Source organism: Phaseolus vulgaris, chromosome 11 (assembly GCF_000499845.2).
Source record: "Phaseolus vulgaris cultivar G19833 chromosome 11, P. vulgaris v2.0, whole genome shotgun sequence".
Taxonomy (NCBI): Eukaryota; Viridiplantae; Streptophyta; class Magnoliopsida; order Fabales; family Fabaceae; genus Phaseolus; species Phaseolus vulgaris.
Window position 1 is genome coordinate 18433351 of NC_023749.2, and position 16473 is coordinate 18449823.

General features: G+C 37.0%; 1 protein-coding gene across 1 annotated transcript; it reads left to right on the top strand.

Moving 5' to 3' along the window:
* The first annotated feature begins 115 nt into the window (after positions 1–115).
* LOC137826275 (dihydroorotase, mitochondrial-like) lies at positions 116–4845 on the top strand. Its single transcript, XM_068632187.1, has 8 exons — positions 116–313; positions 905–1027; positions 1830–2011; positions 2375–2511; positions 2951–3116; positions 3206–3322; positions 3787–3947; positions 4296–4845. The coding sequence occupies exons 2-8, from the start codon at positions 945–947 to the stop codon at positions 4542–4544; spliced, it is 1095 nt and encodes a 364-aa protein (XP_068488288.1). The 5' UTR covers positions 116–313; positions 905–944; the 3' UTR covers positions 4545–4845.
* Positions 4846–16473: the final 11628 nt, after the last annotated feature.

Below are 16473 nucleotides of genomic sequence, written 5' to 3' on the forward strand. Positions count from 1 at the left end.
AATATTAAGTTCCAGTAAAGGATAATATAAAATAACTTATTTTTTAATTAAAAATAGTAAAATTAAATTATGTTATTTCACTTCCTATAAGTTAAATATATGATTTTTAAAACTTGTGAAGACGAATGATCTCAAACTCAATTAATCTAATACATTATTAAGTATAGAAAAACGTTATCCGTAATTGCTACGCTGCGTTTTAGCATCTTTTATTGTTTTCTAGAATTGCTTGATTCGTGTGCGGGATACGATAAACGCGATTGAAGTGCGTTTCGTGAGGATTCAGGCACAGAAACGATTCGTTTTGCGAATAGTACGATACTCATAGCCGTTTTATTTATCTTCTAGTTCGTTCTCTACTCTATCTGTGATGTTTGGTTACTCGTTTGCTATAGTGTGCTGCATTGTGCCGGTTGTGTTATTCTATTTACATTTTATCCAGGGATGAATTTTAATGATGAAGTTACTTCCTGTTGTTTGTTATTTTCTTGGTATTTGTTTGTAACTAACAGATTTGATGAGCAGTTGATTGTTACAATTTGATCTACAGTAGGTGATTAGCTGTTTGTTACAACTATATAGGATGCATTTGACTATTTGTTGTTGTTGCTCTTAATTTTCCAAGCTATTAATGTAGTTTGACTTACATCTGGTTTCGTTTTTTGTTTTAAATTTTGTTCAGTATGGCCTTTCAAGCACTGTTTAATGTGGTTAGGTTCGTTTTGTCAAATGTTTTTGAGGGAATTGGGAAAAACCAACCAGAAGGTTTTAAGATGTATTGGGTTGGATTGGACTATAATATATCATTACCTCCCCTATCCGGAAAGGTGAAACCTTTGGTCATTTTTTTGCCCTCTTTGACGCTAATTACTCTAGTGCTTTTGTTTTTACCCTTTTGTTACAGGTATTAAGGTTGTAATAAAAAAAGGTTCATCGGCTTTAAGATGGAGCTCACTATTACGCAGCCTGATGATTGGCATCTTCACCTTCGTGATGGTTCTCTTCTTGAAGCTGTCCTCCCTCACAGGTCATTTTGCTTGCATTATTAAAAAAAAACTAATACTCTGCTAAAAATTGGAAACTGTCATATTGCATATTTCTAAGTTTCAGTATCTAGTATATATATTACAAAATGATAGCACATCACAGAAAAGTTAATTGTGATTTCGCACACAAGATACAAGCTAGGTGGTTAAATTAAAATGGAGAAAGACATTGAGAGTTATTTGAGGTTGTTAAGTATCCCTCTAGCTCAAACGGAAGTTTTATTGTACTGCAAGATGACTAGCTATGCTCTACGGAAGTTTGGGCTTTAAAAGGGCAGAAGAAAAGTGGGAGTAGCATAAATGAGTACGTTAATATGTGTGGTCAGCAAGAAAGGATAAGTAGGAAATATTGGTTTGACTCCTATCGGGGAAAAAATGCTAGAAAATTGATAGAGGTGATTTGGTCAATCAAATGCTAGTATGCTACTAGAGGCACCAGTGAGGAGAGTAGATCACATAGTTTTAAGCCCAGTTAAAAGGGGTAGAGGGAGACCAATAAAGACATTAGAGGAAATTATTAAGAGGGATTTCATGTTGAATATTATCCTTAAAATTTAGCTTTTGATTGAACCTAATCATTGCATTGTGTGATCTATGTAGCTGACTTTACATAGTGGAATAAGATTATTGATATTGTTGATACTCTACCCTTTCCTAATCTTTTGAGGTCAATGTGAGAAAGGCTTGTATTGTGCATCTTTGTATGGTATGCCATCAATTTTGTTTATTGCATTCACGTTGAAATTCTCTCAAGAGTTCTGATTCAGACTATTGCTATTACAGTGCTAAGCATTTTGGAAGGGCTATAGTGATGCCAAATTTGAAACCACCCGTCACTACCACATCTGCTGCTGTCACTTATCGAGAGTCCATTTTGAAAGCAATACCTACAGACAGCAACTTCACTCCTCTCATGACACTTTACCTCACAGACTTAACTACGCCTGACGAGATTAAACATGCAAGTGAGTGTAATAAAAAAATATTACATATCTAAGATGAAGAGAAAAAGTTTTAAACGTATCTGTAACTTTATTTGTGTGTCTAATTTTATAGATGTAAATTTTGTTCTTAATCTGGTTAAAATAACGTTTCTGTTATCTTCTTTTACCTCTTATTGATCAGTCTTGTATTTGTTGCTATGTAACTGTCTAATACATATAAGGCTCGATCCTTTAACAAATATCTCTAACATGGGCCATGAGGTCATGATAGTCAATGTTCATTTATCATTTGATTAGATTGCGCCCTCAATGCTCATCTGGCTTTGTTCCTCCAATCCCTATTTATCATAGTACAATACTTGATTATGCAACTTGCATTGACAGAAAAGAGTGGACTTGTTTATGGTGTGAAGTTGTATCCTGCTGGTGCTACTACGAATTCCCAAGATGGTGTTACAGATCTTTTTGGAAATTGTTTTTCTGTTCTCAAGGAAATGGCTGAGCAAAATTTACCATTATTGGTAATTTAGATTTTTATTTTTAATGGTTGTTTTTGTTTTTGTTTATTTCCTTACATTCTTTTTACCATTATTGTTTTTGTTTTTGTGTATCAATGTTTAATGTTCTTATACTGATGCTTAAGAATGTATTGCATTCTTATTTTCCATGCTCGCCTTCTTAATTCAAATGAGTTCTAATAAGTCACGTTTTTCATGAATTATTTCATGCCATTTAATAGAATGCATGTACTAGGTGCTATGTTGGATACCAATTTTGGAGCATGTCCACTTTGAAAACATCTACTAACTCTTCAACACTTAACTATGAACTGAGTAGTGCGTGTGGCAGTCAGTGCTGGCTAGTGGCCTGCTTACTTCTTTGTGTTTGCCCTTTATTTAATATGTAAAACTTGTAAGTTTACATTATACTTTCTTATCAGTGAATCACTATGCATTACAGGTTCACGGAGAGGTTACAAATTCAGAAGTAGATATTTTTGACCGAGAAAAGGTCTTTATTGAAACAATTTTGGAGCCTTTAGTTCAAAGGCTTCCACAACTGAAGGTTGTGATGGAGCATATTACTACTGCAGATGCTGTTAAATTTGTAGAGTCTTGCAAAGAAGGTAACCGAATAAATTTCTTGGAAGAGCTAATTCATCATTGTGTTGTATTTAATTTTAAAATTATTCTCATGATTTGCTATGTTTGTAAGGTTACGTAGCTGCAACTGTAACACCACAACATCTTCTTCTTAATCGTAATGCTTTGTTCCAAGGTGGCTTACAGCCTCACAATTACTGTCTTCCCGTGCTCAAAAGAGAGATCCATAGTATGTATCTTTGATTTCCTTCCCGTACAATCTATAATAAATTTCAACATCTTCTAGGTGTTATACCACAGTTTACAAATTGAACTAATGATTCAGTCGAAATTTGAAGATTGGTGAAATAATTTAAATCATGATTTTTTTTGTAATTTTCTTCGCGTTACACTCTGTTAATTAAATTAATTAGATTCCTGTTTGATTTGATTGGGAAAAGATAAATATGTTTTGAAAGTGCATTGAATGGTCTTTCAAGAAACAAGTTGTACTTCATAATTTTTAATTGCAGAGTGAGTACACACTACGTGCTACACATTACCATTGAAGAGTTTCAGTCTTTATGCTATAAAAATTCCTGGAGTTAGGTTTAGGAAATGTCACTAGGGACAAGGATCATCATGTTGATAATGTTTCCAAACTGTACAAATCCTGGTCATCTTGTCTCATTTTTTTTATTTGTTTTTATTTAGGACAGGCTATTGTTTCGGCTGTTACTAGTGGAAGTAAACGATTTTTCCTTGGAACTGATAGTGCACCACATGATAGGCGTAAAAAAGAATGTTCATGTGGATGTGCTGGGATATACAACTCCCCGGTTGCTCTATCACTATATGCTAAGGTTTTTGAAGAGGTAAACACTTCATTTCACTAATGTCCATTTGGGTAGATTTCAGAAGGGTGGTTGTTTTGTATCCATTCAATTGGAATATGCAGAGTTTGTGAGAATAATGAAAATTTGTGATTGGATGCAAAAATATATTTTTTATGGTTTGCAAAACAAGTAATACTGTATGTTAGAGGTGATGATGATATCTAATAATTGCATAACATGTCTGTAATTTTTGGCATGAATTTCTCACGTGTACATTAATTGTATGATAATATGCTTATATGAGTATGTTTATATTATTTTGCATGCTTTCTGAAAGTTTGTGGAGTTCAATATTAAAATTCTTTTACGACAATGTTGTAATTTTAGGCCGGTGCACTTGATAAGCTGGAGGCTTTTACAAGCTTTAATGGACCTGACTTCTATGGCCTCCCTAGAAATAAGTCAAAGATTAAACTGAGGAAAGCTCCTTGGAAAGTACCTGATTATTTGTCATTTCCATTTGGAGACATTGTTCCCATGTTTGCTGGTGAAACTCTTGAATGGGAGGCATGCCTTGTTGACTTACACGTCGATTTCAAAGTTCGGCATCCTTCAGCTCAAATTACTGATTTCTGAGATGCGGATTTATGTAGTGAACTTCGATCAAGTAATCTTGTTCTAGTTTTTTCAGTCCGTTCTGCGTTTATTTTGCAGACTGTTATCTTTTCCATTTTCTAGGTCAGGTAAGTTTCACTATGAACCAAAGCACTGACCGTGATTCATATATCATTTGTTGTTGAGCTGGGAATTTATATAGAATTCACAACTTTGATTAGGAATTCGGTTGTCGGATTTTATCAATAAACACTGCTTATAAGTTTTCCAGATGAACCAAAGCGTCACAGGCAACACGAGTCTACTGGAACTTCAAATTTCATAGCTTGTTTCAAAATACTTTTATTTCTCTTTTTTATTTTAATATATTGAGCAGTGTTATTTCGTATTAACGACATTTTTATCTACACGAATAATGTAGAGGCTTCACTTTACACGTCCCTGGCTGCTTCTTCCTGTACCTTCATACTTTCTTGTGCCACCCCCATAAGTTTTTTGCATTCCAAAAATATCCTTTTTAATATTTCAGATTACATAATCGGAAGTCTTTTCTATACCTAAGATTAGCTTCAATCCGGAAGCTTTTTTTCAGATGTGTAATTAGCTTCTGGATTATATAATCTGGAAGTCTTTTCTAAATATGAGATTGATTTCTGGATTATGTAATCCAGAATATATCCAGATTACATAATCCATAGGATTATTTTAAATTCAAAGGGGTGGACAAAAAAAAGAGGATAAAACGGTATTTTCACATTTAGTAAGGAGTGACACAAGAAGATATGGAGGTGTAGGAAGAAAGAATCACGTCCCCTTCGTACACAAACTCTAGTCTTATTCATTTGGGTGTTTCTTCATATAACCTCAAAATTCTTCCTGCACTCTATCAATTTTCAAAAAGACTGTTTTATCCTTTTTTTTAATGACTTTGATTATCTTTTCTGGAACATACATTCTATCAATTTTCAAAAACAGTGTTTTATCTTTTTTTTTAATGATTTCCGGATTATCTTTTTCGGAATATACATTCTAGAATCCATGAAATGTATTCTGGAATTTGTGGAAATCATTTTTTGGAATAGAAGTTTTAAAATAAACTTTCGAGAATATATATTTATGGAGCTTTTGGTTATTTCACCTATTTCATTGGGCAGGAAATTTTTTGATGTGGTGATAGCAGAAACACCCTATTCATTTTCCCTTATTCTGCTGTTAGGTGCAAGAATGTAACAATTGAAAATAGATGACCCAATTGTTACTATGCTCACCCAAACTCTATAATTTTTTTCCAGCTTCCCAGAATTTACACAGGGTGTTTATTTATAACTCTTGATTCCCAATGTGAGTGTGTTTTCACTAACTTTTATATTTAGAAGCTTGACCAACCAATTTGGCAACTAACTTTTTCTGAAACAGGCCCGTAATTCCACTTATTACAATTATCCCCGCCTTCCAAAATGACTTGTCCTCATGGCCTTATAGCTTGCCAATGAAAATTGAAAATTGAAAATTGGTGTTGAAATGTGTGTAGTTCCAGCCAAACTTCATCTTCGAGGTTAGTATGCTACCACGGAATCAGCACCTCAGTAACAACTCAATTGCCCTTTTTCTTCATTCTTATGTCTAAAATCGCCATTGGCTGTGGGTGCGTCTAATCTTCTTCATTGTATACCGGAAACTCTTGCAATATGGCATGAGTACGATGATGTTTCTTTGGCAATGACACATGAAAAACATCATATATTTGTGTACCAATGGATAGCTCAAGTTTGTAAGCCATCTTGCGAACTCTCTTGAACACCCTTAAAGGGCCATAATGCTTTGTAACTAAGTTGCGGAAATGATGTATTTGCCAAACTGAATTGCTTATAAGTAAGGTAAGTAAGGGTAAGAAAAAAATCCAAATTACCAAATTCAATTTGTAATTTTTCAAATTCATATTGCTTTTAATCCAATTAAATGGATTTATCTCAAATCCAAATCCATATTTTTGGATTTTAAATTCAATCCATTTAATTGGATATGAATTACATAGATACATTTTTTTATTATCCAAAATAGGTTTTCGTTTGAATTTTGAGTTGACCCGGACAAAGGTCGAGCTAATTCAGCTCGAGCCAAGGTCCAACTGAGTCGATCCGGGTTGAGATCAAGCTGAGTTGACCCATGCCTGAATTGAGCCTAAGTCGAGCTAAGTCAACTCGATCCTAGATCAACTCTCGATTTGGGCCCATGTCGAGTACATCGAGTCGAGTTAGCCCGAACCTAGGTAGAGACAAGTCGCCTCGTGATCAGGTCTAGCCAAATTGAGTCGGTCGGGCCTAGGTCGATCGGCCAAAACCTAAGTCAAGTCGTTTCGAACCCAAGTTGAGTTCAGGTCCAGACAAAGCCAAGTCAACCCGGGCCAAGATCGAGCCGATTTGGCCCGAGCCCGTGTTGGTCAAGTCCATGTCGTCCTGATTCAGTGTCTAGCAAAGTCGGTTGGGCCCGTGTCAAGTGGATTCGACCTAGGCCCGTGTCAAGCCAAGTCGGCTTAGGCCTGTGTCGACCGAAGTAGGCCCAGGCATGTGTCGATCGAAGTCGGCTCGGGCCTGTGTTGAGCCGAGTCTATGTCAACCTGATTCAATTCGGGCCTATGCCGAGCGTAGTCGGCTAGGCCCACGACCCCGACTCGTGTCGACCGATGTCGAACCTGATCCTTATCAACCAAAGTCGGCTCAGGCCCATATCGACCGAAGTCAGTTTGGGTCCATGTTGACCGAAGTTGGCTGGGGCTCGTGTTGAGATGAGTCCATATAGATTAGAATCAGCCTGAGCTTGTTTCGAGCAGATTCGGTCAGGCCTGTGTCAAGCGGAGTCGGTCCGAGCCCGTGTTGAGTCGAGTTCGTATTGACCCGATTCAACTGGGGCCCGTGTCGAGCAGAGTCAACTTGGTCCTTTGTCGAGCCGAATCTGTGCAAGCCCGTTTCGAGTCGAGTCAGTTTGGGCCCCGTTGAGGGGAGTCAGCCTGGTCCCATGGCAAGTTGAGTTGGCCCAGGCTCATGGCGAGCCGAGTCGGGCCGGGCTTGTGTCAAGTTGAGTCGAGCCGAGCCGGGCTGATTTCAAGTTGAGTCGGTCCGAGCCCATGTCAACATGATTCGGCCTGAGCTCATGTCAAGTCGGGTGGGTCTGGGTTAATGTTGAGCCAAATGGGCTTGAGCCCAGTTGAGTCGAGTCGTCCCAGGCCCAGATTGAGTCGAGTCAGCCCTAGCCCAAGTCTAGGTGAGTCGGTCCGGATCTAGGTCGAGTCGGTTTAGGCCCTGGTCGAACCAAGTCAGCCCGTGTCTAAATCAAAATGGATTAAATCTAATTGACAAAAAATCGATTTAATCTAGATTTATTCTATTTTAAATGGATTTGAAAGAATCTAAATAAATTTGATCTAGTTAAAATGGATATGGATTTTAAGTCCAATCTATTTGTTTGGATTTGGATTGGATCTAAATTGGATTTTATGACCACCTTGTAGTTTCAAATAGGACAAATTCTTCCTACACCCAATATTTTTGAAACTGAACCCAACACATTTTTAAAATTCCAAAAATACTCTTTATTCTAGAAATGAAATTCAGAATTGAAAATAATACATTCTGAAAAATAGATCCGGAAGAGCTTTTTGTGTTTCGAAAATAAAAATCTGTAAAAAAAATCAAAAGCCCATTCCAAAATACAAAAAAGAATACATTAAAGACATTTTCGTCTTTTCCACTGGAATTGGGTGCAGCAATATGGTGCTGGAAGCAATTGGCTTCAAATAGACTAGGTATTATAGTCATTGTCTACCCGTCTGAGTTCAACATACCTTTTCATCCTCTCCTGGGCTTTGTGTAAGTTATCTTGCAAAAGTTGGACAATCTAATCTTTTGTTCTCACAATATATTTAAGTATCTCCTTTGACTAAATAATCTTCTTGCATTGCAAGATTTGGCATTGATGGAGGACAGCCGTATAAAGCCTCAAATGGCAGCGTCTTGGTTATACTGTGTGGAATTTAGTGTTGTACCATAACTCTACTGAAGATAGACGCTCGATCCAATTCTTTTGTAGGTCACCAATTACACATCTTATCCTTTAAGGCTTTATTTAGTTAGAGCTTTACTTTGTCCATCAATTTGAGGGTGAAAAGTATTAGACCACAACAACTTAATCTCGTGTTGCTTCATCAACTCAGTCCAAAATGCACTAATAAATATGCTATCTCTGTCAGAAATTATACCAGATGGTCAACCATGTAATTTAACAACATTCTTTATAAATCTTGTCCTACTTTAACTGTTCCAAGAGCTAACGGTGTGAAATAAGTGAATCTGTCACAAACCACAAAGATAATTGTTATGCCACTAAACTTAGGAAGACCAACAATGAACTCCATTGAAATGGATTTCCAAGCTTTATTCTCAATAGAAAGTGACTAAAGTAGCTTAACAGGAATCAAGGTTTTTCTTTTACAAGTGATACATTCCTGTACCCTTTTTTTTTACTTCTTTCTGCAATCCTTCCCAATAAAATTGATCTTTATGTCTGTTTTTTATTATTATTAATTAATAAAACTGATCTTTAATTCTTTTGTAAGTTTGGTCATTTCCGCAATGTTCACCCATCATAATGTTATGAAAATGGTACAATATTTTTTTTTCTGATATAACCTAATTACCATTTTACCTTTTCTCAACATTTGAAGATCAATGGGAAAAATAGTTCAACAAGATGTAGTTGAATAAGAAAGCTAGGTACACTCTTATTTGTGTATTATAAAAAAAATAATACAAAAAGATGTGCAAACAAAAAACTAATAAGGAGATTCGAGACTCCTTGATTATAGATTATGAGGAAAATGAGGATGTTCAACTGATAAAAAATGTTACCCTCACAAGGCAATAGGAGTCTTTCAATATGAAGGATGGTGACAATGATAATATCTTTATGAGAATGCAAGTACTCTTAAATGAGTTGGAGGCTCTTAGACAGAACTTCTCCAAGGCCTAGATCAATTTGAAGTTGTTGGAGAGCATGCTCAAGATCTAAGAGTCCAAAATAATTGTTGTCGCTAAGGCAAGAGATCTCAAAAGCCATACATGGGATGAACTTCTTGGAATTCTAAGGGTTCACGAAAATCATTTACAAGATTGAGAATAAAGGGAAGCCATGAAAGTCATTAATATAGGACTACAAGCTAAACCTTCATCAAAACAAACATCCACCCGACAAAAGGAAACTAGAGTTGTCAAAAGTCAAGGAAATAATGAAGACATTCTGGGAATGAGTCAAATTACTTAACCGGTGATGAAATCTCTCTAATATCTAGAAGATTTAAGTGGTTGTTCAAACATAGATGACAAGGAAACAAAAGATTTCCTCATAGAAAAAAAGTGAGCTCAAAGAGGCAGAAAGAGGAAAAAGCCTCACATGACGTCATTTGCTTAAAATGTAATGAGCCTCAACTCATAAGGAATAAATGTCCAATGTTAACAAAAAAAAGTATGGATCAACAAAGAAAAGTTAGATGGCTACCTGGGAAAACTCAAAATTTAGATCAAACTCTGGCACAAACGAACACGCTAAGCTTTGTTTTATGGCAACCACGGAGGAGGTACTATCTAAACCTAACTCCTATTTTGAGATTGTGTCAGACACATCATTCTCATCGTCTAATTGAGATGAGAATAATGATATATCTTTTGAAGATCTCCACACCAGTTGTAACTCCATCTTTGAAAAACATTTTAAGCTAAAACAAAGGTTTAAAGACTTAACTTTGAAAAATGATAAGTTCGAAAGAGATCAAGTTATAAACAGTGAAAAGATATTATCCATTGAACAGAAGCAAAAGATAGATGTTGAAGAAATAGAACTTTTTCTTAGAGTTATATAACTCTACAACTCTCAAGACTTTTTCTTGGATATGATTTGATGTAAACAAAATAAAAGAAAAATTATTTTTAAAACTTTTAAAGGTAAACTTTTAAAACTTTTTAGTGGTTGGTCTTAAGCTGAGCTCTGCCATCACTCCCTCCCTCCCGAAGAGGATTTGTCCTCAAATCAAAAGTCTTTGTTTCATCATCTGTGCTACATGCAAAATGTATTAGATCTATAACATTAAAAGTATCATGTACTCGAGATTGTTCAGGCAAATCCAACTTATACACATTATTATTGACTCTTTTGAGGACTTGGAAATGACCATCTCCTCGGGGACTAAGTGATACAAACCAACTCAACAAGCAAATGACTAAAACCACAACTAGGTCAGTCATCTTAACATACAAGACAAGGCCCCACCAAATCTCAGAAGAGCCTCAACAGAGGGAGAATCGAACATGAACCAGAATATCAGTTGTTCTTCCTTACAGTCTTCTTACAAGACAAGTTAAGTAAATAAATTGGGCTCACTTTCAACTTCAATTAGAAAAATAAGCTAGAAGAGGGTGTACTTAGTAAATAAGGTTCCCCTCCTCTTGTAAATGACAATTGAATTTGAATTAAGAGAAACTCTCCTTCAGTGATTAGTGAGCTTTGTCTCCTAAATTGTTCTTGGGTCTTTATCTTGAGAATAGTGCACCTCTTACTAGAGAATATATCCTTTCTAAGATGCAACCAAACCCAGTCTCCCTCTTTAAAAACTATCTCTCTCTTCCCCTTATTATTATGCTTGATGTGTTTTTTAGTTTGTTTCTATATTTCATTTTTAATCCTCATGTAATTTCTTAATAAATTCAGTTTTTTTCCCTTTCTTATGCACAAATTCATGTGGATTAGGCAAAGGTAACAAATCCAAAGGAGTATGAGGATTAAAATCATATACAACCTCAAACGGAGAAATATTAGTAGTCTTATGGACCACTCTATTGTATGGAAACTCTATATGAGGAAGGTAATCATCCCAAGATTTGTGGTTTCCTTTAATGACCGTAATTGATATAGATCTATTTACTATCTATGTTTGTCCATCAGTTTGAGGATGACAAGAGGTTGAAAAATTCAACTTAGTTCCTAGCCTTTCCCAAAGAGCTATCTAAAGATGGCTAACAAATTGTGGATCTCTATCCGAAACTATGGTTTTAGGTAGATCATGAAGTCTTACCAATTCTCTAAAGAAGAGTTTAGAGATGTTGTTAGCATCATCCACTTTATGACAGGGTATGAAATGAGCCATCTTGCTAAACTTATCCACTACCACAAAGATGAATCAAATCCTCTTTGTGTCCTAGGAAGCCCTAAAATGAAATCCATGCTACTGTCTTCCCATGGAGAACAAGCAAGAGGTAAATTACTACAAAGTCCATGAGGCATTGTCTTAGACTTAAATTTTAAACATGAGATACATCTACGACAATGTCTTTCAACTTCTTTTCTCATATGGGGCCAAAAGAGTTTTCCTTTTAAAAGCTCTAGAGTTTTATCAACTCCAAAATGACCCAGAAGACCTCTTTCATGTGACTCTTTAACAAGGAGTTTTTTATGTGTTCCTTGAGGTATACAAAGTTTTCCTTCTTTAAACAAATACCCCTCAAAAACATAAAATCATCCTTGTACTCTATGTTTACAACTAGCAAAGGTGGATGCAAAATCTTGATCATTTTGATAAAGTTTAGGTATATTACCAAATCCAAGAATTTGGGGTCCAAGTTTAGAAAAGAGGGCATGTCTCCGAGATAGAGCCTTTGCCACAATATTTGTACCACCCTTCTTGTATTTGATAACATATGGAAATTTCTCTAGAAATTCCATCCACTTTGCATGTCTTTTGTTCAACTTATGATGGCCCTTAAGATATTTCAAAGACTCATGATCACTATGAATAACAAATTCTTGGAAACCAAATAGTGTTCCCAAGTCTACAGAGCCCTCACAAGTGCAAAGAGCTCTTTATCATAGGTGGGGTAATTGAGGGCTTCACCATGTAAATTTCACTGAAATATGCAATTGGGTGCCCACCTTGTAGTAACATTGCACCTATGCCTACTCCTGATGCACCACAATCTAGCTCAAATGTTTTTGAAAAGTTTAGCCAAGCTATAATGGGTGCATTAGTGAGTTGAGCTTTCAACCTTTAAAAGGCTTGCTCATGCTTCTCTGTCCAACAAAATGAAGTGTCTTTCTTCACTAACTCATTGAGTGGTAAAGATAGACTTGAGAATTTGGGAACAAATCTTCTATATAAGCTTGTTCATCCATGAAAGCTCCTAACATCTCCTACATTCAGCGGTGTTGGCCACTCTGGGATGGCTTTGATTTTCTCGGGATCAACATGGACCCCAATTTTGTTGACTATAAAACCTAACAAGACTACATTATCAACACAAAAAGTGCACTTATCTACATTAACAAACAAATTGTTATTCCTAAGAACTAACAAAGACTTCCCTAAGATGACCTAAATGAGACTTTAGACTCTGACTATACACTAAGACACCATCAAAATAAACTACTATATATGTACCTATAAAATCCCTCAGGACATGATTCATAAGCCTCATGAAAGTTCTAGGTGCATTAGTTGTTGAAGATAGACTTTGATGTCTCCAAATCTATGAGAATTTCTTGAAGGCCTGCGTGCTGCTTGTGTGTATGGGTTCTGGTTAGTTTGAATTTGTAAATCCACTCTTAGTTAGGATCCAAAGTTGGTTTAAATCAAATCCTTTTTAAAAAGAGTGTTTTACAAAGAAGTGGAAAAACAACTTGTTGTTTTATCGTTTCAATCGGTTGTTTTATACTTAGTATTTTTGAAACAGGTTTTGACAAAGGTTGAAATTGGTTGACTTTGTTGTCAAACCAATTCAATTGATTGTTTCGACATTTCAACCGATTGTTTTTTGAAAATCCTTAACAAAATTTGTTAAGTTTGATAAATCTGTTTTAACTGATTCAAAACTGATTAGCTCCTTCATTAAGTGTTTTTAACTACCTTTTTGGAGTTTAAATAGTTAGTTTTACACTCTTGGTAGTAAGAAATCATATTATGATCTTTCATATTAGTTTTCTCCAAGATTTACTTCAAGCTTTGGTTTGACTTGTCAAAGAATGGAATATGACTACTGTGTAATTTTTGAAATTTAATTTGTATCAGGTGTGATCAATCCTTTTTCTCTTTTGAATACTGTAATTTTGTAAATTTGTTTAGTGCAGATACAGAGGGTGTTTTGTGATTTGTAGAGTGTGGTTTTCCAAAGGAGGTGTGTGTTCTTGAAGGGTTTAAGATCACCTTTTTGTGTGTGTGGTTTGTAATCAAAGTTATTGATTGCTTAGTGGAATACCCAGTGGTTTCTGGGGACTGGATGTAGCTCTTGGTATAAGAGTGAACCAGTATAAATCTGCTATGTGATTTGTCCCGACCAGTCTTCGGTGATCGACCCAAAGACTGACCTCAGACGTCGCGCATCGATGCTTGGTGATGGAAGGGAGGCCACGAGTTGGACCCCAGACGCACTTACTAGGGGATTGGTTAGTCTTTGGACTTTGGTATTCTAAGGCCGATGTCGGAGATCGATATCGGACCTCGCCAGTAGAGGGAGAAGATCGAACATCGGTCATCTGAACATTCTAGAAGGCCTCTTAAGGTGGGCCTAAGAGTTATTATGATAACTTAACAGTTAAATACATGAGATGTGTGGGAAGCCTAAGTCACGAGGGATCCATGCACGTGGTGTGTATGACGCATGAAGGCGCAACACGTGAGGATGATCCCGGGAGGCGTTAAAAAACTCATTAGGGTTAGGGTTTCTAGGGAAGCTGCATGCATGACACGTGAATACTTAGGACACCCACGAAGCAGATGGTGCTAGAGAATAGGTGCACAAGTTGGTACCCAGAAAAGGCAATTAGTTCGGTCTTATTGCAAGAGCAAGACCAGATGTAAAGGCCAATCTATTTCGTCAGCAAGGTATTGCAGGGGCCAGAGGTGAGATACCAAGCCTTAGAAAATGCAGCCTTGGCGGTCGTATTCTCAGCAAGAAGACTCTGCCACTACTTCCAGAGCTTTACTGTGATGGTTATGACAGACCTTCCAATCCGCAAGGTCCTACAAAAGCCAGATGTAGCCGGCAGAATGGCATGATGGGTGGTGGAACTGTCTGAATTCGACATACACTACGAACCTAGATGTTCCATCAAGGGCCAGATCTATGTCGACTTCGTAGTAGAACTCTCCTCGGCAGCTACACACCAAGAAGGGGCAGATTTCAGGTGGGTACTCTCTGTAGATGGATCCTCAAACCAACAAGGAAGTGGAATAGGTGTTATCCTGGAGGGACCGGAGGGGTTGCTGATTGAGCAGGCCCTACGGTTCGCTTTCTAGGCCAGCAACAACCAAGCAGAGTACGAGGCCCTGATCGCGGGAATGTTGTTGGCTAAGGAGATGAGAGCAAAGGGGTTGTTGGCAAAGAGTGACTCTTTGTTAGTTACAGGCCAAGTCACGGGGGAATACCAAGCTAAAAACCCTCAGATGGTCGCATACCTAGAATATGTCCAGGTCCTGAAAGAGTCGTTCGAAGTGTTCAAATTAGTCCATGTGCCCAGGGAACATAATGCCCGAGAAGACTTGCTTGCAAAGCTAGCCAGCTCGAGCAAGGGGGGCACAAAGAGGACGGTGATTCAGGAGACCCTGAAGACGCCTTGAACCACCACGGACAATATGGCAGAAATTCAACAAGTTAGCACATCGGAAGGTGCGAGGAGGAGTCATCAATCGCTAACGCAAGAGACAATGAAAACACCCAGAATAAGCAGATACCCAGTTGTCGAGGAGGTAGCGCCACAAGTTTACTAGGTTCAATCATGAGAAACCTAAATGACGGCCTACCAGCGCTACTTAGCCAATGAAATACTCCCATTAGAACCCGTAGAAGCTCGAAAAATCAAGAAAAATTTGAGCAAGTACACCCTGATCGATGGGAAACTATTCAGGCACGGATTCTCCCATCCTATACTGGTATGCATGGACGGTGAGCAATGCACGCGCATCATGGCAGAACTACATGAAGGGATATGCGGTAGCCACATTGGTGCCGAGCTCTCTCGTCAAAGGCCATTCGTGTAGGGTATTACTGGCCAACCATGAGGGAAGATTGCACGAGATACGCCCAACGGTGCAAGCAGTGCCAATAACATGCTGATTGGCACAAAGCGCCCCCAGAGGAGTTTGTTAGAAAGTATGGCTTTGATGACTTTTTACAGCAAGAGCATCGCGTTTGTCAGAAGTAATAATTGTCTCTGAGGACGGATATCGATCCCACAAGGAACAGTGAATTATCGAGTACAAAATTCGCAAAATATAACAACAAAACAATAAAAATAGTTTTGAAGTGATTGTGGTGACACTGATTAATAAAAAAAACAAACAAAGAATTAGTTGCTTCAATTGGAAAAATAGGGATTAGGTTTCATCTCTCCCACTCTCATGTATTTTGATTAGCATGTTAATATTGAGTTCTTTGATTGAAATTGATGCCCGTAGAAAATTCATTTATATCGATCTCTCGCATATAAAATTCTTAAGAATGTTTCCTAAATATCGATCTCTCGCATACTTATAAAAACAACTTAGAAATCACAATCAGATGTTAATGACAATTAACATTTCAAGTCTATCTCTAACACTCAAATATGTTAAGCATTGATATTTAGGTCTGAACCCTAAAAATACCTCTCGATCTGATTTAAGATTCTCAATTTGTCACGGAAAGTTAAAAATAAAACAACAATACCAATAATAAATCAAGAACTGAATATTAATATATAAGATATCACCTCAATACATAAGAGTTTGAGCAGATTACTCCCAATCCAAAAGGTTAGAATTAGCCACGCATACTTCTAGCACCTTCCATCCTCCCATTTGGATTACAATTCACTCTATGGTGTTTTCCTCTCAATATGACACACTAGGGTTGAGCCTCTAACCCTCTATTTATCC

Excerpts from the sequence above, each read along its gene's own strand:
- LOC137826275 (XM_068632187.1), top strand. The coding sequence starts at position 945 with ATGGAGCTCACTATTACGCAGCCTGATGATTGGCATCTTCACCTTCGT. Across the intron at positions 2,012-2,374 it reads TGACGAGATTAAACATGCAA|AAAAGAGTGGACTTGTTTAT; the intron begins GTGAGTGTAATA and ends TTGCATTGACAG. Across the intron at positions 3,323-3,786 it reads GCTCAAAAGAGAGATCCATA|GACAGGCTATTGTTTCGGCT; the intron begins GTATGTATCTTT and ends GTTTTTATTTAG.